This window comes from Boleophthalmus pectinirostris, unplaced genomic scaffold (assembly GCF_026225935.1).
Source record: "Boleophthalmus pectinirostris isolate CB_2022bp ecotype Guang Dong unplaced genomic scaffold, ASM2622593v1 HiC_scaffold_17, whole genome shotgun sequence".
Lineage (NCBI taxonomy): Eukaryota > Metazoa > Chordata > Actinopteri > Gobiiformes > Gobiidae > Boleophthalmus > Boleophthalmus pectinirostris.
The window spans coordinates 38278999-38303998 of NW_026571115.1; the positions used below are offsets into that span (position 1 = coordinate 38278999).

General features: G+C 49.3%; 2 protein-coding genes across 5 annotated transcripts in view; both read left to right on the forward strand.

Moving 5' to 3' along the window:
* The window catches only part of LOC110169268 (serine/threonine-protein kinase TAO2-like), a 25988-nt gene extending 9332 nt beyond the window's left edge, over positions 1–16656 (forward strand). Inside the window, exons 8-12 of one of the 2 annotated variants that reach the window (XM_055152447.1) lie at positions 2652–2891; positions 6331–6552; positions 8748–8930; positions 10075–13562; positions 13602–16656. In XM_055152447.1, the coding sequence (XP_055008422.1) occupies positions 2652–2891; positions 6331–6552; positions 8748–8930; positions 10075–11103 (1674 nt within the window). In that variant the 3' untranslated portion in view covers positions 11104–13562; positions 13602–16656. The remainder of the gene's footprint in view (positions 1–2651; positions 2892–6330; positions 6553–8747; positions 8931–10074; positions 13563–13601) is intronic. The other variant, XM_055152448.1, reaches the window with a different exon arrangement.
* Positions 16657–18900: 2244 nt separating this feature from the next.
* The window catches only part of cdipt (CDP-diacylglycerol--inositol 3-phosphatidyltransferase (phosphatidylinositol synthase)), a 14150-nt gene continuing 8050 nt past the window's right edge, over positions 18901–25000 (forward strand). For 2 of the 3 annotated variants that reach the window (XR_008632025.1, XM_055152511.1), the window contains exons 1-4: positions 18901–19057; positions 22647–22781; positions 23460–23566; positions 24241–24287. Coding sequence is in view for 2 of the 3 variants with exons in the window: in XM_055152511.1 (XP_055008486.1) it covers positions 19015–19057; positions 22647–22781; positions 23460–23566; positions 24241–24287 (332 nt within the window). In the remaining variant the exon portion in view is untranslated. Of the gene's footprint in view, positions 19058–22427; positions 22526–22625; positions 22782–23459; positions 23567–24240; positions 24288–25000 lie in introns of those variants that run through there. The other variant, XM_055152512.1, reaches the window with a different exon arrangement.

The window sequence follows — 25000 nt, forward strand, 5'->3', positions numbered from 1 at the left end:
GACTCAGACCGAGACTCAGTCCGAGACTCAGACCTGGACTCAGACCTGGACCTGCTCAGAGAGGTCAGGCCTGGACCTGGACCTGGACCTGGACTCAGACCGAGACTCAGACCTGGACTCAGACCGAGACTCAGTCCGAGACTCAGACCTGGACTCAGACCTGGACCTGCTCAGAGAGGTCAGGCCTGGACCTGGACCTGGACCTGGACTCAGACCGAGACTCAGACCGAGACTCAGACCTGACTCAGACCTCTCAGACCTGGACTCAGACCTGGACTCAGACCGAGACTCAGACCGAGACTCAGACCTAGACTCAGACCTGGACTCAGACTCAGGACTCAGACCTGGACTCAGACCTGGACTCAGACCTGGACTCAGACCGAGACTCAGACCGAGACTCAGACCAGGACCTGCTCAGAGAGGTCAGGCCTGGACCTGGACTCAGACCTGGACTCAGACCTGGACTCAGACCTGGACTCAGGCCGAGACTCAGGCCGAGACTCAGGCCGAGACTCAGGCCGAGACTCAGGCCGAGACTCAGGCCGAGACTCAGACCAGGACCTGCTCAGAGAGGTCAGACCTGGACCTGGACCTGGACTCAGACCGAGACTCAGACCGAGACTCAGACCGAGACTCAGACCGAGACTCAGACTGAGACTCAGACCGAGACTCAGACCAGGACCTGCTCAGAGAGGTCAGGCCTGGACTGGACTGGACTCAGACCTGACTCAGACTGAGACCAGGCCGAGACTCAGGCCGAGACTCAGGCCCGAGACTCAGGCCGAGACTCAGACCGAGACTCAGACCAGGACCTGCTCAGAGAGGTCAGACCTGGACCTGGACCTGGACTCAGACCGAGACTCAGACCGAGACTCAGACCGAGACTCAGACAGGACCGCTCAGAGACCCTGGACCTGGACTCAGACTCAGACCTGGACTCAGACCTGGACTCAGACCGGACTCAGACCGAGACTCAGTCCGAGACTCAGACCGAGACTCAGACCGAGACTCAGACCTGGACTCAGACCGAGACTCAGGCCGAGACTCAGACCGAGACTCAGACCGAGACTCAGACCGAGACTCAGACCAGGACCTGCTCAGAGAGGTCAGACCTGGACCTGGACTCAGACCTGGACTCAGACCTGGACTCAGACCGAGACTCAGGCCGAGACTCAGACCGAGACTCAGGCCGAGACTCAGGCGAGACTCAGACTCAGACCGAGACTCAGGCCGAGACTCAGACCGAGACTCAGACCAGGACCTGCTCAGAGAGGTCAGGCCTGGACCTGGACTCAGACCGAGACTCAGACCGAGACTCAGACCGAGACTCAGACCGAGACTCAGACCGAGACTCAGACCGAGACTCAGACCAGGACCTGCTCAGAGAGGTCAGGCCTGGACCTGGACTCAGACCGAGACTCAGACCGAGACTCAGACCGAGACTCAGACCGAGACTCAGCCGAGACTCAGACCGAGACTCAGACTGCTCAGAGAGGTCAGGCCTGGACCTGGACTCAGACCGAGACTCAGGCCGAGACTCAGACCAGGACCTGCTCAGAGAGGTCAGACCTGGACCTGGACTCAGACCTGGACTCAGACCTGGACTCAGACCTGGACTCAGTCCGAGACTCAGTCCGAGACTCAGTCCGAGACTCAGACCGAGACTCAGACCGACACTCAGACGCCGACACTCAGACCGAGACTCAGGCCGAGACTCAGACCAGGACCTGCTCAGAGAGGTCAGACCTGGACCTGGACTCAGACCTGGACTCAGACCTGGACTCAGACCTGGACTCAGACCTGGACTCAGTCCGAGACTCAGTCCGAGACTCAGACCGAGACTCAGACCGAGACTCAGACCGAGACTCAGACCGACACTCAGACCGACACTCAGACCGGGACTCAGACCGGGACTCAGACCGAGACTCAGGCCGAGACTCAGACCAGGACCTGCTCAGAGAGGTCAGACCTGGACCTGGACCTGGACTCAGGCCGAGACTCAGGCCGAGACTCAGACCAGGACCTGCTCAGAGAGGTCAGGCCTGGACCTGGACTCAGGCCGAGACTCAGGCCGAGACTCAGGCCGAGACTCAGGCCGAGACTCAGACCGAGACTCAGGCCGAGACTCAGACCGAGACTCAGACCAGGACCTGCTCAGAGAGGTCAGGCCTGGACCTGGACTCAGGCCGAGACTCAGGCCGAGACTCAGGCCGAGACTCAGGCCGAGACTCAGACCGAGACTCAGACCGAGACTCAGACCAGGACCTGCTCAGAGAGGTCAGACCTGGACCTGGACCTGGACCTGGACTCGGACCAGGACCTGGACCTGGACCTGGATTCAGGCCAAGACTTGGACCTGGACACGGACCAGGATCAGGACCTGGACACGGACCTGGACTCAGACCAGGACTCAGCGAGGTTAGACCTGGACTTTGAGCAGGTTTTAATGGACCTGGAGTTAGACCTGGACTTGGACCTGGACTCAGATCTGGACCTGCAGTCACCTTCTTGTTGCTGCTGCTGTAAAGACAGAAGTTCGAGTGTTTTTCTGGTGGAGGCTCCGTCGGACGTTTTGTTTCCGTGGAGATGAATGTTCCACAGTGTGGCATTAAACCTTCCTCTCCCTCTCTCCTCCTCGTCTTCTTCTTCAGGAGCTGAATAAGAAGCAGACTCAGAAGGACCTGGAGCGCGCGATGCTCCTCAGACATCACGAGTCGACGCAGGAGCTGGAGTTCAGGCAGCTGGCCCTGGTCCAGAGAACCCGAGCCGAGCTGATCCGGACCCAGCACCAAACGGAACTCACCAACCAGATGGAGTACAACAAGAGAAGAGAGCAGGAACTGAGGCAGAAGCACAGCGTGGAGGTCCGCCAGCAGCCCAAGAGCCTCAAGGTAACACAAACACACAACACACACACAACACACACACACAACACACAACAAACACACAACACACACACAACACACACAAAATAACCACAACAAGAGAAGAGAGCAGGAACTGAGGCAGAAGCACAGCGTGGAGGTCCGCCAGCAGCCCAAGAGCCTCAAGGTAACACAAAACACACAACAACACACACAACAAACACACAACACACACACAACACACAACACACACACAACACACACACAAACAACCAACAACAAGAGAAGAGAGCAGGAACTGAGGCAGAAGCACAGCGTGGAGGTCCGCCAGCAGCCCAAGAGCCTCAAGGTAACACAACACACAACACAACACACACACACACACAACACACAACAACACACACAACACAACACACACACACACACACACAACAAACATAACACAACAACAAGAGAAGAAGCAGGAACTGACAGGCAAAGCACACGTGGAGGTCCACCAGCACCCAAGAGCAAGGTAACACAACACACACAACACACACAACACACAACACACAACACACAAACACACACACAAACACACAACACACACACAAAATAACCACAACAACAAAGAAAGAGCAGGAACTGAGGCAAAGCACAGCGTGGAGTCCGCCAGCACCAAGAGCCTCAAGGTAACACACAACAACACACAACAAACACACACGACGCACAACAAACACACAACACACACACAACACACACACACAACACACAACACACACACACAACAAAACACAACAAACACACAACAAACACACAACAACAAACACACACACACACACAACACACAAACACACAAAACACACAACAACACACAACACACAACACACACACAAACACAAAACAAACAACAACACACACAAACACACACACACAACAAACACACACACACACACAACAACAACAAACACAACAACAAACACACACAAACACACAACACACACACACACACACAAACACACACACAAGAAAGAGCAGGAACTGAGGCAGAAGCACACGTGGAGGTCCGCCACACCAAAGCCTCAAGGTAACACAACACACAAACACACACACAACACACACAACAAACACACAACAACACACACCACACACAAAAAACCACAACAAACAAGAGAAACACAGCAACACAAACACACACACAACAACACACAACACAACAAACAACACACAACACAACACACAAACACACAAACAAACACACAACAACACAACAAACACACAACACAAACACACAACAACACACAAACACACACACACACACAAACAACACACAACAACACACACAACAAACACACAACAACACACAACACACACAACACAACACACAACACACACAACAACAAACACACACAACAACACACAAACACACACACAGTACAAAACACACAACAAACACACACAAACACACACAAACACACAACAACACACAACAACAACAAAACACACAACACAAACACAACAACACACACACAAAACACACAACACACACAACAAACACACACAAACACACAACAAACACAACAAACACACACACACATACAAAAATACACAAAAACACACAGAAATATACAAAAACATACATTCTAACTACAACAGAGTCTCAGGGTAATGGCAAATACACAGAACATACACAAAAAATACACACAAACATAGAAAAATACACAGAAATATACAAAAACATACAATCTAACTAAAACAGAGTGAGTCTGAAGGAAACGGCTGAACCTAAAACTGACAAATGTTTTGGATTTGGCTCCAACCACGAATTAAAATGAAGATAAATGGGTTTCATTTTCAGTTTTCGGTCAAGTGTTACCGGAGGAAACAGGGTCAGATTTTTGACATTCAAATGTCTCTTATTCAGAAACTAGAGGAACTATTGAAATAAGTAAAGTATCAGAATGTAGGAAAGAGTTACACTCCAACAGGGTCAAGTTAAACCTGTGAGATTCTTTCAAGTTCAAGACAAAAAATTAAAAACTCATGTCGGTAACGGAGGGAATGAAATATGCAGCACTTTTTGGTCAATAAATCCAAACAGTGATAACTCTTGGTTCTCACTTCCATATCCTTAACAAACTGGTTTGAATATTTGCTTCATATAGTTTTCTACCATATGGTACAAGATTAGGTGGAAAAAACCTCTGACTTTTTGACTCATGAGATTTTTTATTAAGAAAGTTCATGGTAACGGAGGGAAAAGTAACGGAGGGAAAATTGTACAAACAAGTAGAAGGTGCAGGATTTTACATCATTTGTGGCTTTTTTCTTCTGAAAACTTTAATATTACTTCAAAATGAAAGAAACTATTTCTATAAAATATGTCAGTCCTTCCAAGAACATTTTTATCATTTTAAATACTTTTTAAAAAAAAATCCTGTCCCTTCATCAACAGTTCAAAGATGGAATAACACAAGATATGATGAAATACAAACATTTATTTACATGATTTTGTCTTTGAAATTTGGGAAATAATATTTGTTCCATGTTTCATTCATGGTCTGTTTAAAACGAATGGAACTTTAGAACTAAAAATGGAACAGAAAAAAGGTCAACAGTTTGATAAACTAGAGTACATATGTATCTGTTCAATACACTTTTATATCAGATGCATTGACTTGAATTTTTGGCCTTGATGTTTACTTCTGTTTGACCGGGACCCAGATACAGACACACACACACACACACACACACACACACACACACACACACAAACCTCTTCACATCTGGAGTTTTATCTGTGTGTCAGGGTGACTTTAACACGACGACACCTGGAGCTTCATGGAAATCTGAACTTTCCTCTAATCACAAACTCTCTCTCTCTTGTCTCCTGTGTGTCTCTCTCTTGTCTCCTCTTGTCTCCTGTGTGTCCTCTCCTCTTGTCTCCTGTGTGTCCTCTCCTCTTGTCTCCTGTGTGTCCTCTCCTCTTGTCTCCTGTGTGTCCTCTCCTCTTGTCTCCTGTGTGTCCTCTCCTCTTGTCTCCTGTGTGTCCTGTCCTCTTGTCTCCTGTGTGTCCTGTCCTCTTGTCTCCTGTGTGTCCTCTCCTCTTGTCTCCTGTGTGTCCTCTCCTCTTGTCTCCTCTTGTCTCCTGTGTGTCCTCTCCTCTTGTCTCCTCTTGTCTCCTGTGTGTCCTCTCCTCTTGTCTCCTGTGTGTCCTCTCCTCTTGTCTCCTGTGTGTCCTCTCCTCTTGTCTCCTGTGTGTCCTCTCCTCTTGTCTCCTGTGTGTCCTCTCCTCTTGTCTCCTCTTGTCTCCTGTGTGTCCTGTCCTCTTGTCTCCTGTGTGTCCTCCTCTTGTCTCCTGTGTGTCCTCTCCTCTTGTCTCCTGTGTGTCCTCTCTCTCTTGTCTCCTGTGTGTCCTCTCCTCTTGTCTCCTCTTGTCTCCTGTGTGTCCTCTCCTCTGTCTCTCCTCTCTTCTGTGTCCTGTCAGACGAAGGAGCTTCAGATCAAGCGTCAGTTCCAGGAGACGTGTAAGATCCAGACTCGTCAGTACAAAGCCCTGAGGAACCATCTGTTGGAGAGCACTCCCAAAGCCGACCACAAGGCGGTGCTCAAACGCCTCAAGGAGGAACAGACGCGCAAACTCGCCATCCTCGCCGAGCAGTACGACCACTCCGTCAACGACATGCTGTCCACGCAGGCCGTCAGCAAGGTGAGACACTGTCCACACTGTCCCCCACTGTCCACACACTGTCCTACTGTCCCCCACGCCGTCCTACTGTCCCCTGTCCCCCACACTGTCCCCACACTCACTGTCCGAGCAGTACGTCCACTCCGTCAACGACATGCTGTCCACGCAGGCCGTCAGCAAGGTGAGACACTGTCCTACTGTCCTACTGTCCCCCGTCCCCCACGCCGTCCTACTGTCCCCCACACTGTCCTACTGTCCCACACACTGTCCTACTGTCCCCCATACTGTCCCCACACTGTCCCCACACTATCCCCCACACTGTCCTACTGTCCCACACACTGTCCCCCACACTGTCCTACTGTCCCCCACACTGTCCTACTGTCCCCACACTGTCCTGTCCTACTGTCCCCCACACTGTCCTACTGTCCCCCACACTGTCCTACTGTCCCCCATACTGTCCACACACTGTCCACACTGTCCACACACTGTCCCCCACACTGTCCCCCATACTGTCCTACTGTCCCATGTCTCACACACTGTCCCCGTCCCCCATACTGTCCTACTGTCCCCCACGCTGTCCCCCAGACTGTCCCCCACACTGTCCACACACTCTGTACCATGTAACAGTCAGAGTCAGAGTTCTGCACGGGTCCGTTTTTGGAGACGGTGCCTCTACTCCTGAACCTGTGATTATATAGAAGTCAAACCTGCACCTGCCCAAACCCTGAACACTCCACCTGTGACCCGCCCAAACCCTGAACACTCCACCTGTGACCCGCCCAGACCCTGAACACTCCACCTGTGACCCGCCCAAACCCTGAACACTCCACCTGTGACCCGCCCAACCCTGAACACTCCACCTGTGACCCGCCCACCCTGAACACTCCACCTGTGACCCGCCCAAACCTGAACTCCACCTGTGACCGCCCACCTGAACACTCCACCTGTGACCCGCCCAAACCCTGAACACTCCACCTGTGACCCGCCCAAACCCTGAACACTCCACCTGTGACCCGCCCAAACCCTGAACACTCCACCTGTGACCCGCCCAAACCCTGAACACTCCACCTGTGACCCGCCCAAACCCTGAACACTCCACCTGTGACCCGCCCGGACCCTGAACACTCCACCTGTGACCCGCCCAAACCCTGAACACTCCACCTGTGACCCGCCCAAACCCTGAACACTCCACCTGTGACCCGCCCAAACCCTGAACACTCCACCTGTGACCCCCCCCAAACCCTGACCCGCCACCTGAACACTCCACCTGTGACCCGCCCAAACCCTGAACACTCCACCTGTGACCCGCCCAAACCCTGAACACTCCACCTGTGACCCGCCCAAACCCTGAACACTCCACCTGTGACCCGCCCAAACCCTGAACACTCCACCTGTGACCCGCCCGGACCCTGAACACTCCACCTGTGACCCGCCCAAACCCTGAACACTCCACCTGTGACCCGCCCAAACCCTGAACACTCCACCTGTGACCCGCCCAAACCCGAGATAAACCACATCACACACAGATTCTAAACATTCTAGCTGAAGCGTCCATCAGGATACAAACTGAAACGTTACAACTTCAAGAATCACAATCACCAAATGAAATCAAACACTTTCTTCAGTCGAACACAAACTCACAGACGCGACTCGACTCGTCACAGGCAGAAGAAACATCGACCATTGATCATTCACCAGTTGTTCTTGTAAAGTGTTTTTCGTTCCTCGAGCTCCTGATGCGTCGCTCACTGTTTACATCACTGTAGAGATTTTACACGACGGCTTTTGAAAGGACAGGAAGTTTATTTTGACACCGCGTGTTTATTTCCTGTTTCCTCTGATAAAAGTCTGGAGTCTCTGATGATGAAAAATTAAAAGTCCAACCTGATTTGTGAGATGAGTTGAGTCGTGTCGACCTGTGGACGCTCGTGTGACTCTGTTGGAGTAAAATGTCCCAGTGTTAAAATGAAAGTGACTCCTGCTCGTGTGAAGCTGCTGATGTTTCTGGAGTAAACTGAGGGTTAGTTTTTGACTCTGGACCTTTTCAGTCGGTTTCTTCTTGGAGCAGAGTTTCTGTTTCCAGCCCTGACGGTGACAAAAACACACAACAACACACACTCTGAAACTAAGTGTGAAAATCACAAATCTAAATGGATTTAAACCCTCCTCTTCTTCTCTCCTCTCTTCCTCTTGCTCTTCCTCTTCCTCCTCCTCAGCTTCGTCTGGATGAGACTCAGGAGGCCGAGTATCAGGTTTTGCGGATGCAGCTTCAGCAGGAGCTCGAGCTGCTCAACGCTTATCAGAGCAAAATCAAGATCCACACGGACTCCCAGCACGAGAGAGAGGCCAAGGAGCTGGAGCAGAGAGTGTCCATCAGGAGAGCCCTGCTGGAACAACGGGTACGAACACACAACTACACACAAACACACAATCACCACACAACCACATGCACACACACACACATCTAGGGCCCGGCAGATATATATTCCGCCCGATATTATCAGATGATATCGACACTTGGAAACATATCGGCCTAAATCTTGCCGATCTGTGTCGATATTTCCCGTGGGCGTGTGATACGTCGTTATAAATCTTAGACTCTCTACACTCTGTTGATTTAATCCAGTTTACAGACAGATAAATGTCCTCATAAGTGACTCTGCGTCAGTGTTTATCTGTGGAGTCATTTATCTGTGTGACGCCCCTGAGTCACATGACTCACGTGCACTTGTTTACGCAGCCGTAGATCCACGTGCACGGAGCTGAGAGACGCTCTTGTGTCTGATCCACGACTCTGACGAGAAATAAACGTGAACTTCAGCCTCGTTTGGGCTAGAAACAAAACTACTGCTGTTTTTATCAAAGTGCAACTCGGAGAAAAGAGAAGTGTCCTACAGAGGAGTGTCCTACAGAGGAGTGTCCTACAGAGGATGTCCTACAGAGGAGTGTCCTACAGAGGAGTGTCCTACAGAGGCGTGTCCTACAGAGGCGTGTCCTACAGAGGCGTGTCCTACAGAGGAGTGTCCTACAGAGGCGTGTCCTACAGAGGAGTGTCCTACAGTGTCCTACAGAGGAGTGTCCTACAGAGGAGTGTCACACACAATCGTTTAGAGTCGGGATTAAAAGGACGTTTATTAGTTCAGATTTGTGATCTGAGAGGAGCCAGTGTCAGGGGAAAGTGACAGAAATCTGTCAGTTTTGGAGCTTGTTGTTTCTCATTGATCAGTGAACGATGTCATATCGGCCGGGTTCTAATACACAAACACACACATACAACACACACAACCACCCAACAAACACACACACACAACCACACAACAAACACACACACACAACCACACAACAAACAGACACACACGCCTCACCTGTGGACACTGTTATCAGACAGTTTGTGTGATAGTGTGTTTGTGCGTTGCAGATCGAGGAGGAGATGTTGTTTGTGTGATAAAGTTGTGCGTTTGTGCGTTGCAGATCGAGGAGGAGATGTTGTTTGTGTGTTTGTGTGTGTTTAGTGTGATAAAGTTGTGCGTTTGTGCGTTGCAGATCGAGGAGGAGATGTTGTCGCTGCAGAACGAGCGCTCTGAGAGGATCCGTTCTCTGCTGGAGCGTCAGGCTCATGAGATCGAGGCGTTCGACTCGGAGAGCATGAGGCTGGGCTTCAGTAACATGGCTCTGGGCGGGATCCCGGCCGAGGCCTACACGCAGGGCTACGCCTCCTCCGGCCCCGCCCCCTCCGGCTCCGCCCCCTGGCCCCGCCCCGTCCCGCGCTCCGGCGGACACTGGTCCCACAGCGTCTCCGCCTCGTCCGCCCCGCCCGCCTGGAGGAACCACGGCTTCGCCCGCGCCGAGACCGTCGCCCACGGCTTCGGGCAGGAGCAGCGGCAGGAGCAGAGGTACGGCGGGCAGGAGCAACGATACGGCGGGCAGGAGCAGAGGTACGCGGGGCAGGAGCAGCGGCAGGAGCAGAGATACGGCGGGCAGGAGCGATACGCGGGCGGGCAGGAGCAGAGGTACGCCGGGCAGGAGCAACGATACGGCGGGCAGGAGCAGAGGTACGGCGGGCAGGAGCAGCGGCAGGAGCAGAGGTTCGCTCAGCTGGAGAAGATGGAAAAGTATCGTCAGAACACGGAGTACGGCGACAGGTACTCGCCGCAGGAGCTGAAGTACAGAGACGAGCTGAAGTACGGGCGCGAGTACCAACGCGACGACCTGAAGTACAGAGACGAGATGAAGAGCAGAGCCTCCTCATCCTCCTCCTCCTCCTCGTCCTCGCAGCATCAGTACCAGTTCAGTCACCACCAGAGCACGCCGCAGCTCTACCATGAGCCCGAGGGCCGCGAGGGTCGCGAGGGCCGCGAGCGCGGGCGGGACTGGGCGTACGCCTCCTCGCACGGCTCCTCCTCCTCGGGGGCGGGGCCAGGGGGCGGGTACGGCCGGGCGCACGCTCTGAGGAACAGCCCCACGCCGTTACGCAGGACGGCCTCCGGGGGGCAGAGCGGCGAGGGCGGGCTGAGCCGGAGCACGTCCGTCACATCGCACATGTCCAACGGCTCGCACCTGTCATACACCTGAGGCACCTGCCGCACCTGTCGGAATCCTGAAGGACGAGAATGACCGAACCTCAACGGACCCGAGGGTCAGACGGACGAGAGGCCTTCACAGGACCGGGACCAGAACCAGGACCGGGACCAGGACCGGGGCTGATCCGCTCTGTTCTGTGAAGGCCACATTTCTCTTCTGTCTGAAAACCTTCAAATTTCCTTCAAAATTATTTTAATTTTAGACATTGTGTCTTGAATGACCCCCCCCGACCTCTGACCCTTGACCCCTCCTCCTCGACAGAACGCGTTTCATTTCACGTTTCAATGGTGAAACTTCGGTTAGACTCTTGTGTTCTTCTTCACTTCCGTGCGATTGTAAAACTGCAGCTGTTAAACTGGTTCGTTTTTCTGAATTCGCCGCGATCGCTGAAAGAGTCAAAGTGTAAATACTGTAAATAAAACCATTTCAAAGTCAGATTTTAACTAAATAAATGTAGATTTTTGTTTTTTAGTGATAAGGTTCTGTATAAACACTGCCATAGAGTCGGGTGGGCGGCGAACCGTCGCCGTAGAGACGAACGGGCGACCGTCGCCGTAGAGACGGGCGGGTGGCGGTTCGTCGCCGTAGAGACGAACGGGCGACCGTCGCCGTAGAGACGGGCGGGTGGCGGTTCGTTGCCGTAGAGACGGGCGGGTGGCGGTTCGTCGCCGTAGAGACGGGCGGGTGGCGGTTCGTCGCCGTAGAGACGGGCGGGTGGCGGTTCGTCGCCGTAGAGACGGGCGGGTGGCGGTTCGTCGCCGTAGAGACGGGCAGCGGGCGGCGGACAGCTCCAGAACGCAAAAACTGAGACTGAGTCTTTTAATTTTGAGTCATTTCCTTTTTAATGTTTGTTTTTTGTTGAAAGTTTCTGTGAAGTGTTTTTGTGGACGGCGTGTTACGGTTCAGACGGCGGCGTCAGGTCTGTGGAGGGGCGAGTTCTGGCTCGCCCAATGTTTCCAGTCGCCTTCAGAGGTCAAAGGTCAGATATCGACTTTCAAATATCGGTTCAGTCGATATCCTGTTTGGTTTTATTGATGTAATGATCAGAAACTCTGAACTTTGACTGAGTTGTTCTGTGTAAAATCCGTCAACACGACAAAATGAGAAATTCATTTTATCAACTGGACAAACGTTTATTTAGATCGAACACTGAGCTGAGCCTCTGGTCAGACGCCTGCAGGCGGCGCTCAGGACACTGAGGTGGAGGTGGACAGCAGACTGTGGTCCTGTGTCGCTCTCTCGTCTGTCGGTTCTTCTTCTTGTGACGTGTCTGTTTTGTTTCTTCACTTCGAGACTCTTCACAGGAGACGAGAACAGAACAGGACCTCAGACAAAAACTAAAAACTAAAAACTGAATTTCTCCTTTTGCCGTTGTTTTGTGATTTCCTCAGGTAAATCTCAGCTCCACGTTTGGACCAGATTCTCTTATTTTTTTTAGTTTTATTCATGAAAATCCTGCACTTCTGGAAAAGTTTTGGATTTTTGGCAGGTGTTGGGTTTGGGCCTAAGGTTTTTAAAAATCCATGGATACACACTGGAGCGCCCCCTGGAGGCGGTACATAAAATGACACGGAGCCTTTCCTTTGTCAGACTCGTCAGGCTGAGCTCCTGAACACGAGCTCTCGCTCTGAAGCCCCGTCCTGGTCGAGCACAGACGCCCGGCAGAATTTGGTGACTCTGGACTTTTACATTTTGAAACGAACGAGCATTTCATAGAACCACGAAACAAGTTCTGCTCCTTTTTTGCCTTGATTTGAGAAATGGACAGTTTTTGTAAATATTTTTCACACTAGAATAATGTTCACATGTTCAGTTTTATTGTTTCAGGATGAACCTGTGGGTTCAGACGCCTGAAGCATCTTTAGACACTGTTCGTTCACAGATATGGATCGTTTTTAAAGTAAAAAGTGACCAGGACAATACGTTTGTCGTGAAAATGTCCTTCAAATATGAAGAGTCTTAAAATCACCTCCTTTTGTCAAGTAGAAAAAGTGTCATTATACGAGAATTTCAGACAAAAGGAAACAGATAAAACCTTTTCTTTTCGGTGGGACCATTTTAGATTTTATACTCGCTGGACACCAGGGGGCGCCACAACCTGTTTCCATGGGTTTTTAAAAGTCACAAACTTTTCCAGAAGAGCCCGAGTCTCATGATATTTCACAAACTCCCTCCAAAATAAAACTGGTCCTCAGTGTCTGGGTTCATCAAGTATCGGCACATTTTTAAAGTCAGACCTTTGACCTCTGACCTCTGACCCAGACGCACCATCACGGCGAAGGAACCGGAACGTCCACGAGGCTTTGACGCCGTTTCAACGCCGCGGTCTGAACGAACGGTCTGCCTCTGTGCTCTCGAGCAAAACACTTCCCACATTACCTTGAGTGCAGTAAACGATGGAGGTCGGCGAGGAACGGCAGCCGTGACCCCCTCCGCTCGCCCCGGGGCAGGTGCGGCAGCCGTGACCCCCTCCGCTCGCCCCGGGGCAGGTGCGGCAGCCGTGACCCCCTCCGCTCGCCCCGGGGCAGGTGCGGCGGGAGCAGAGGACAAAGGGACAAAGCATCAAAAGACTCTGGACTCTGCTGAGACGAACTCGAGCTCCGAAAAACGCTCAAACGCATCAAAAGAATCAGTGTTGTTTTTATTTTTCGTTGTTGTATTTTTTTCCTCTTCCTGTTGCGTTCTGGAGCCGGTCCCTGATTGGTCGGCGGAGCGGAGTGGGCGGGGCGTGTACAGACTTCAAATATTTATGTAAAAATGTATGAAGAAAATGTGTAAAAAAAATTTAAAAAAAGAAACCACGCCATCTGGAGGTTTGCAGAAGCACTGACTGTAAAACGCCATTATTATTAAGAAAATTAGTCACGTGACCTGCGTCGTCCAATAGGAAGCCGGTATTATTACTACTGCAGATTAGTGTTTCATTTGTGAGAAGCGGAGAAAGACGACGCCCGAAAATCCAACCGCGCCGCGTCTGGGAGGGCATCTGATCGTCTGGGAGGGCGTCTGATCGTCTGGAGGGCGTCTGATCGTCTGGGAGGGCGTCTGATCGTCTGGGAGGGCATCTGACGCACGAGAGACACGTGACCTGAGTCTGTGTGCGATTGGTTCTTTTGAATTTCAATTATGAACGAAAAACAACAAACAAAAAAACTGATTTCGACCTCGATTTCAAATATTTCAAGTTTATTTGAAATCACACCAATGTAAAATCAATCTCGTGTCTATTTTTATTTTATTTTATTCTCTCCCTTCTCGTAGAAAAAAATGGTGTCAGTGGCGTTGAGTGATCGAGTTATGAAATCGGAACAGAGAGACTCGCTCAAAATATAAAGACACACGACGAGACGAGACACCGAGTCTTTAGTTTAAAGAGACGACAATAAACTCACGGACGGGATTTAGAATGTTCAAAAAAACTATAAACTACGGAAGCCGAGAGGGGCCACAAGGAACGCAAACGCCGCAACAAATACAAAAGCCACAACATGCCAAAAAAAGCCACAACAAACCAAAAAAAGCCACAACGGAAGTGACTGCGGGACTCTATTTTCCGACCGACCGATCAAGCAGCAAGTGAAGAAGAAGAACCACAACATGAAAGGAATAATGATAAAACAATAAATTACTTTTACTTGCGTTTCCAACTTCTCCGTTCCTTTACTTTTCATGTTGTAGTTCTTCTTCTTCTTCACTTGCCGCTTGATCGGTCCGTCGGAAAATAGAGTCCCACGGTCACTTCTGTTGTGGCTTTTTAATGTGTTGTGGCTTTTTGTTGTGTTGTGGCTTTTGTTGTGTTGTGGCTTTTGTATTTGTCGTGGCGTTTGCGTTCGTTGTGACCCTCTCGGCTTCCGTAATGATCCCAAACCATGAGGTGAGTGGAAAGAGTTTCACGTTTCAGACTTAACCCTAAGAGTCTGATCAGTTCTACACATGTAGGTGCTGGAAAGTCATGGAAAATTCACACAAGTCAGTCTGTCGCCCCCTAGTGTCTGCGCTCAGTTTCATTTCTCTGCAGCTCTAGATCAGAATCAGAAAACACTCGACGATTCACAAAAACCCCGGAAGTGTCGAGTTCGGGCTCCAGCCAATCAGAGGAGAGACAGACGTTCTGTGTTGGCGACGATTCCCCAGACCCGAGGATTTAAAGTCTGAACAAAGAGAATGTTTGGTGAGTTTGAACTCGGGGAAAGACGTTATTGTTCTTCTTCCGTCAGGATTTGGAGCTTTACAAACGTCACGACCAAACAGCAGCGATTGGTTCAATAAAAAAGTGCTGCAGGTCACACGGTTTCCATCAAGTGAAACCAGCTCAGGAATCAGGACAGGAAAAGTCATGGAAAAGTTTTGAAATTGTGTCAGTGAAAAAGAGGAAACCCTGAAGGCGCCGGGACAGAGTTTTGATTGGTGTCACTTGAAATAAACTTTCAATTAAATATTGGAAACAGAGGTCGAAATCTGACACTAAAACGGAAGAATTAAATGACAAACTTTCCCGTTTTATTGTTTTTCGTTCTAAATTGAAAAGAACAAATGTTACACGGACGGACCCGCCCCGCCTCAACCGAACACTACAGACACACGAGGACGGGAGGGCATCTGACGCACGGGCACACGAGGGCGGGAGGACGGGAGGGCATCTGACGCACGGGCACACGAGGACGGGAGGACGGGAGGGCATCCGGTCTTTCTCCGCTTCACAGAGTCGTCTCAGATTTTTAATGTTAGTTTTTTAAAGATGTATTTACCGATGTTGAACCACTACGGGGAGTTTGTTACTGTGAGAGTTTTAACGAGCGCGCGGGGAGCCACGCCCCCTTTTATGCAAATGAGTTTTACGGGGTTCGGGGTCCGACGGCGCCGGCAACGTCACCATTGAACGCTGCCGCGGGGGTCATGTGACGGGACGGTCCGATCACGGCGAAGGACGGAGACGCCAAAACAACCGACAGAAAAAAAAAAAAAAAACGATTTAAGAGATTTGATTTGAACCGAAGCGGGACCGAAGCGGGACTGAAGCGAGATCGATCAGGGACTGAACCGGGATTGAGCCGGAGACTGAAGTGAGACTGAACCAGGGCTAAACCGAGATCAATCGAGACTAAACCAGGACTGACATAAACTAAACTTCTCGTGAGCCTCGTCGGTCCCGTCGGTCCCGTCGGTCCAAACCCCTCGGAGCGACATGGTGTTTTCCGGTGCCAGAGGTGGGCGTGGCTTCGTGCGTTCAGGAGCTGGACTTCGTTTCCCAGAAGCCTCAGGGCCGTGCGTTCCGTTCGAGCCAGTATTAACCCTTTTGTTCTGGTGCCATGTTTGAGTTTTTGTACAGATTTTTTGAACACTGTAGGTCGGGTCGGAAGTTTTGCACAGTTTTCGCAGCTACCTCGTCTGCGCACGTGCGGACGCGTCTGCGGCGAGTGGACGTGCACGTGTGGTGACGTCTGGAGTGCGTAGGCGAGCATGGGGTGGGAGTCTGCGCACGTGTGGGGGCGCCGCGGTGCGTGAGCGTGCACGTGTGGCGGTGGTGCGTAGTCGTGCACGTGTGGGCGGTGGTGCGTAGAGCGTGCACGTGTGGCAGTGGTGCGTAGACGTGCACGTGTGTGGGGGCGGGGCGTACTCGTGCACGTGTGGCGGTGGTGCGTAGTCGTGCACGTGTGGCGGTGGTGCGTAGACGTGCACGTGTGGCGGTGGTGCGTAGACGTGCACGTGTGGCGGTGGTGCGTAGACGTGCACGTGTGGCGGTGGTGCGTAGACGTGCACGTGGCGGCGCCGCGTTGCGTCTGTGAGCTTTGATTTTGCCAATATTGTTACGTCACATTCCGGGAGCCTCCGGGATTTTCGGCGACTGGAGCCAAACATTTCATTTTGTTTCATTTTCTTTCATTTTTGTTTCATGTTTTTCCAGAATTTTGGCTCAAAACTGAAAAATTCAAACGTCCAATAAATGATTCCCAAATGTGGCTCCTGACGGCTCGTTATTGTGTTTTTACTGAAGGAACGACAGCGATGGATTTAAACCATCTGGAAATGTGTCTTTGTTTATGTTTATACTTGATCTTTTCAGAAATACTGAAAAAAATAAAATAAAAACAACAGTGACACTCGACGCTGAACACGGACAAAACACATTAGACAAACTTCATCTTCTGTTCTAAAAACATTTAAAGTTAAATAATGTTACGGCTCATGTCCATCGTCCATTTCCAAATGAAATCCAAATGTTTTTTTCCAATTTTTGAATTTAATTTATAATTTCTGACCAGTTTTTGATTGATTTAGTTTGTGTCGTACATTTTTTTGTTCTGGCCTTTTTTTCTCCAGATTTTCACCGATCGTGTCCGGGACAGAAGTTGGAGGCCGAGGTCCAGTTTTGTGAAGATTAAAAATTTCATTTCTGTAAAATATTTATGGATCATGTGACCAAACCCAGAACAGGACGGACGCTCGGACGCAGCTGATGCAGAACAAATCTCCACCAAGTACCACCTAATATTTGGTGTTCCAAGTTCTACCAGATCTAAACCAGGACTATTCCAAGTCTAGATTAGGACCAGACCTGGTTTTGAAGGAACCAGAGCGAAGAACAAATCTGGATTAAATAAATGAAAATCAAACATTTGAGCTGAACATGAGGAAGGATGTTCTGAGTCTCTGTGTTCGGTTCAGTTCTGTTCGTGTTTCTGTTTTTCACTCGTGCCCCCTCGCCCCTCCCCCCCTCGCCCCTCCCCCTTCCTGTGGGCCTCGCGCTCTGATGTGATGATCTATAAATAAATCGTGATTATTGTTTTCGGCGCGAGGGGCGGAGCTGCGCGGCTCGTCACGGAAACGTCACGGCTCCTGCGGCAGCGTGCGTCAAAAGCGTCACCTGCACGCGCACGAACAGACCGAGACTTTCACAATAAAAGCTCCAGTTTGGATTATTTCACAGATCTTTAGATGAACACAGTTTAAGTGAAACGTGATTTAAAAAAAAAACAAAAACATGAACCACAAATGAGTCGACTGGAGACTCCAGAGCCACAGACGGTCTTTTGGTCGACACTGATCGGCTCGTTTAAGCTCATGTGGAAACACAAAATAAACATTTTATTATTTGACCTCATGTCTGGACTAAAGCTGCATTGTTTTTTTTTGTTTTTTTAATGTGTTTTTTTAAATGACTTTTTTGTTCGTCAGCTTCACTTTTTCATTAGTCAGAACATAAACTGTTCCCAGTCTGAGCAGCTCTGGTCCAAACAATGAGATTTACTGATTTTATAAAGAAATACAATTGTTATGATCAAACAATCAAACTTTATTTGTATAACACTTTTCATACATGTGGAATATAGCACAAAGAGAAAAATGACAAAGACTAAATATAAACATAATGCTCCTAATGGTTATAGTAAAAATAAAAATGGAGAGCTAAAAGTAGATGAGACTAAGTAAAATAATAACGAGAATTTAATAAAAAATATATAATAATTATTATTTATTATGCAGAATTTATTTATTATTAATATTTAACAATTAAGTTAATATTATTTTTGGCTCATAGTACAAAGGCAGAGAACAGGAACTGCCAAATAAGGTCAAAGGGACATTCAGTATTTTTCACATATTTATTCTCATGATAAACGAGGAATTCACAAACAAACAACACGACATGAACTCATTTTGATCAAACACGATGTTGCGGCCTTTTGACTTTGTGAGGCAGTTTTATTGTGAAGAGTTTTGTTTTGTTTGTTTTATTGTGAAGGGTCAGACCGGATCTTCTTCGCTTCGTGACGCCGGTGACGCAGGTGACGCAGACCGGAAGTGTCAAACATCACTTTTCTTCCTGGAGCTGCAGAAATTTCATCAAAACGTCAAATTTTCGCCCGTTTTTTGCCCAAATCCGCGGATAAAAGCGTCGCCATGTCCGAGGAGAACATTTTCCTGTTCGTGCCAAACCTCATCGGTGAGTTTGAAACGGGATTTCAGTTTTTCTTGGCGTTGGTTTGGCGCTCGCCTCCCGCTCCTCGTCCGGAGGTCAGAGCAGATTTAGGTTTTTATTTTACTTTAATTAAAACCACAAAAACACATTTCACCCGACACTTTGAAAATAATAAAGTATAGTTTAATTTTTATTTTAAAATCTTCTTTATAAAGTCCTGGAATAAAAATGATGTGTGAAGAGGAGCTCGAGCTGGAGGCGAGTCAGAAACAACAGAAACAGACCCGAGTTTTTACAAAGATCTTGAATTATATTTATTTATATTGAATTATATTTATTTATATTGAATTATATTTATTTATATTTAATTATATTTATTTATTTGACGCTCATTTCATTTTTAATTAATCAAACTGTTTTTTTTTTTATCCTTATGACGAGACACCTGTGATTTATGATGATCTAGAGCAAAAAAGATTTAACTTTTTTATATCAGGACTAAACCAGGACTAAGTCCTGGTTTAGTCCTGTTTTAGTCCTGTTTTAGACCTGTTTTAGACCTGGTTTAGTCCTGGTTTAGACCTGGTTTAGTCCTGGTTTAGTCCTGGTTTAGTCCTGGTTTAGTCCTGGTTCAGTCCTGGTTTAGTCATTATAATAATCTGACGTGTTTCATTTTTAGATCGATCAGATTAATATTTATGAAGAGATTTATAAAATACACCAGAAATAATAAACAGATAAATGTAGCACAAATATAAATAAATTTAATATAAAAAATTATAAAATTAATATATCATAAATTACAGCATAAAACACAAAAACCTTTTTTTTTTAATACAATTTAAAAGTGTAAAAATATTAAATCAAACTGTGATGTTTGGACAGTTGGTCAGTGAGTGTTTTTCTCAGGGTTCAGTGCTGCGCCGTCTCTCCAGGAGCTCACAGGTTCACTTCCCTCTCCCCAGGAGCTCACAGGTTCACTTCCCTCTCTCCAGGAGCTCACAGGTTCACTTCCCTCTCTCCAGGAGCTCACAGGTTCACTTCCCTCTCTCCAGGAGCTCACAGGTTCACTTCCCTCTCCCAGGAGCTCACAGGTTCACTTCCCTCTCTCCAGGAGCTCACAGGTTCACTTCCCTCTCTCCAGGAGCTCACAGGTTCACTTCCTGGACTGTGGAGTTTGCGTGTTCTCTCTGTGTCTGGGGTTTATCAATACTGTAAAATCTGATCCATTTCGAGGAAGAACAGAGCAGAGCCGCAGGTGGAAAACACACAGTTTGAAGTTTGTGCTGTAACGTGTTTAAAGTTCAGGTCAGATCCTGGGACCCGCAGACAGAGCAGTGCACACAGTTAGCAGCACGTCCCAGATATGACTTTTATGTTCTGTTGTTGTGTTGTTCTGTTGTTGTGTTGTTCTGTTGTTGTGTTGTTCTGTTTTGTTGTTGTTGTTCTGTTGTTGTTGTGTTGTTGTGTTGTTGTTGTGTTTGTTCTGTTGTTGTGTTGTTCTGTTGTTGTGTTGTTCTGTTGTTGTGTTGTTCTGTTGTTGTGTTGTTGTGTTGTTCTGTTGTTGTGTTGTTCTGTTGTTGTGTTGTTGTTGTTATTGTTGTGTTGTTGTGTTGTTCCTGTCACACTCAGAGCTGCAGTTGAGTTTGTTTGTTTGTTTCTTTATTCTGAGTCTGTTACTTCTGCAAAACTCCAGACACTCTGTTCCACGCTGTGATGTCATCAAGTGGTAGTTTCCAAGTTCTCAGCTCCTTTTCTCTTTAGTTCTGTCAAAAATGGTTCCAGGACTGAAATGATCCAGATGATCCTGGTGAAGCTGTGTGGAGTTTAAAACCACAGTGGAGCACTTCCTGTATCACCACATGATGACATCACGAGGTGGTTCAGAGTGTTTTTGAGTGTGTGTGTGTGTGTGTGTGTGTTCAGGTTGTGTGTTTGTGTGTTCAGGTTGTGTGTGTTTGTGTGTTCAGGTTGTGTGTTCAGGTTGTGTGTTTGTGTGTTCAGGTTGTGTGTTCAGGTTGTGTGTTCAGGTTGTGTGTTTTGTGTGTGTTCAGGTTGTGTGTTCAGGTGTGTGTTCAGTGTGTTTCAGGTTGTGTGTTGGTTGTGTGTTCAGGTTGTGTGTTTGTGTGTTCAGGTTGTGTGTTTGTGTGTTCAGGTTGTGTGTTTCAGTTGTTGTGTGTTTGTGTTTCAGGTTGTGTGTTCAGGTTGTGTGTTTTGTGTGTTCAGGTTGTGTGTTTTCAGGTTGTGTGTTGTGTGTTCAGGTGTGTGTTCAGGTGTTGTTTCAGGTTGTGTGTGTGTCAGGTTGTGTGTTTGTGCGTTCAGGTTGTGTGTGTTCAGGTTGTGTGTTTGTGTGTTCAGGTTGTGTGTTTGTGTGTGTTTTGTGTGTTCAGGTTGTGTGTTCAGGTTGTGTGTTTGTGTGTTCAGGTTGTGTGTTCAGGTTGTGTGTTTCAGGTTGTGTGTTTGTGTGTGTCAGGTTGTGTGTTTGTGTGTTCAGGTTGTGTGTTTCAGGTTGTGTGTTCAGGTTGTGTGTTTGTGTGTTCAGGTTGTGTGTTTGTGTGTTCAGGTTGTGTGTTCAGGTTGTGTGTTTTGTGTGTTCAGGTTGTGTGTTTGTGTGTTCAGGTTGTGTGTTTGTGTGTTCAGGTTGTGTGTTCAGGTTGTGTGTTTGTGTGTTCAGGTTGTGTGTTTGTGTGTTCAGGTTGTGTGTTCAGGTTGTGTGTTTGTGTGTTCAGGTTGTGTGTTCAGGTTGTGTGTTTGTGTGTTCAGGTTGTGTGTTTTGTGTGTTCAGGTGTGTGTGTGTCAGGTTGTGTGTTTTTGTGTGTTCAGGTTGTGTGTTGTTTGTGTGTTTGTGTTCAGGTTGTGTGTTGTTTGTGTGTTTGTGTTCAGGTTGTGTGTTTGTGTGTTTTGTTCAGGTTGTGTGTTGTTTGTGTGTTTGTGTTCAGGTTGTGTGTTGTGTGTTCAGGTTGTGTGTTTGTGTGTTCAGGTTGTGTGTTCAGGTTGTGTGTTGTTTGTGTGTTTGTGTTCAGGTTTTGTGTTGTTGTTGTGTGTTTGTGTGTTCAGGTTGTGTGTTCAGGTTGTGTGTTCAGGTTGTGTGTTTGTGTGTTCAGGTTGTGTGTTTGTGTGTTGTTCAGGTTGTGTGTTCAGGTTGTGTGTTTGTGTGTTCAGGTTGTGTGTTGGTTGTGTGTTTGTGTGTTCAGGTTGTGTGTTTGTGTTTGTGTGTTTGTGTTCAGGTTGTGTGTTGTTTGTGTGTTTGTGTTCAGGTTGTGTGTTCAGGTTGTGTGTTGTTTGTGTTCAGGTTGTGTGTTGTTTGTGTGTTTGTGTTCAGGTTGTGTGTGTGTTTTGTGTGTTCAGGTTGTGTGTTTGTGTGTTCAGGTTGTGTGTTTGTGTGTTCAGGTTGTGTGTTCAGGTTGTGTGTTTGTGTGTTCAGGTTGTGTGTTTGTGTGTTCAGGTTGTGTGTTCAGGTTGTGTGTTTGTGTGTTCAGGTTGTGTGTTCAGGTTGTGTGTTCAGGTTGTGTGTTCAGGTTGTGTGTTGTGTGTGTTTGTGTGTTCAGGTTGTGTGTTGGTTGTGTGTTTGTGTTTCAGTTTGTGTGTTCAGGTTGTGTGTTTGTGTGTTCAGGTTACGCTCGTGTGGCGTTGGCGTTCTTGTCGTTCTTCTTGATGCCGTATTGTCCGTGGCCGGCGGTTTTCTGTTACCTCCTGAGCGCCCTGCTGGACGCCTTCGACGGACACGCCGCCCGAGCCCTCGGCCAGTGTGAGGACCCGACCGGGACCCGACCGGGACCGGGACCCGACCAGGACCTGACCGAGACCGGACCGGGACCAGGACCAGGACCCGCCCGGGACCAGGACCCAACCGGGACCGGGACCCGACCGGGACCGGACCGGGACCGGGACCCGACCGGGACCCGACCGGGACCGGGACCCGACCGGGACCTGACCGAGACCGGACCGGGACCAGGACCCGACCGGGACCCGACCGAGACCAGGACCCGACCGAGACCAGGACCCGACCGAGACCAGGACCCGACTGGGACCCGACCGGGACCCGACCGGGACCAGGACCGGGACCAGGACCTGACCGAGACCCGGACCGAGACCCGGACCGGGACCAGGACCTGACCGAGACCCGGACCGAGACCCGGACCGGGACCAGGACCCGACCGAGACCCGGACCGGGACCAGGACCCGACCGGGACCAGGACCCGACCGGGACCAGCACCCGACCGGGACCAGCACCCGACCGGGACCGGACCCGACCGGGACCTGACCAAGACCGGACCGGGACCAGGACCCGACCGGGACCAGGACCCGACCGAGACCAGGACCTGACTGGGACCAGACCGGGACTAGACCAAGACCAGACTGGGACCAGACCAGGACTGGACCAGGTCTCGCTCGGGTGTAAATCACGTTTGTTTTCCGTTTGTAGCGACGAAGTTTGGTGCGATGATGGACATGCTGACAGATCGATGCGCCACAATGTGTCTCCTGGTCAATCTGTCCCTGATCTACCCACACTACACCTTCCTCTTCCAGGTACGACAGGGACGCACCTGACAGAGACCTGCCTGACAGAGACCCACCTGACAGGGACCACCTGACAGGGACCCGCCTGACAGGGACCCACCTGACAGGGACCAGCCTGACAGGGACCCACCTGACAGGGACCAGCCTGACAGGGACCCGCCTGACAGGGACCCACCTGACAGGGACCAGCCTGACAGGGACCCACCTGACAGGGACCAGCCTGACAGGGACCCGCCTGACAGGGACCCACCTGACAGGGACCAGCCTGACAGGGACCCGCCTGACAGGGACCACCTGACAGAGACCAGCCTGACAGGACGCACCTGACAGAGACCAGCTGGACAGAGACCAGCCTGACAGGGACGCACCTGACAGGGACGCACCTGACAGGGACGCACCTGACAGGGACGCACCTGACAGGGACCCACCTGACAGAGACCCACCTGACAGGGACCCACCTGACAGAGACCAGCCTGACAGGGACCAGCCTGACAGGGACCGACCTGACAGGGACCAGCCTGACAGGGACCAACCCGACAGGGACGCACCTGACAGCCTGACAGAGACCAACCCGACAGGGACGCACCTGACAGAGACCATGACAGAAAATAATTGAGAAGCTCTGGTTTAAAGTGACGAGACTGAAAATCTAAAGATTTAAATAAAGTGAGTTTGTGTTTCAGGTGAACATGTGTCTGGACATCAGCAGCCACTGGCTCCACCTGCACAGGTCACACACACAACACCATACACACTACACCATACACACTACACCATACACACTACACCATACACACTACACCATACACACTACACCATACACACACACACACTACACACACTATACACACACACACTACACACACACACCATACACACTACACCATACACACTACACCATACACACTACACCATACACACATACACACTACACCATACACACTACACACACACATACACACACACACTATACACACACACACACATACACACTACACCATACACACTACACCATACACACTACACCATACACACTACACCATACACACTACACTATACACACTACACACACTACACACACATACACACTACACCATACACACTATACACACACACACATACACACACACACTATACACACACACCACCATACACACTACACCATACACACTACACCATACACACTACACACATATACACTATACACACACACACACACTATACACACACACACACCACTACACACTACACACATACACACTACACACATACACACACACATACACACACACATACACACTACACACTATACACACACACACACACACATACACACACACACTATACACACACACTACACCATACACACTACACCATACACACTACACCATACACACTATACACACTCACAACACACACTATACACACTACACCATACACACT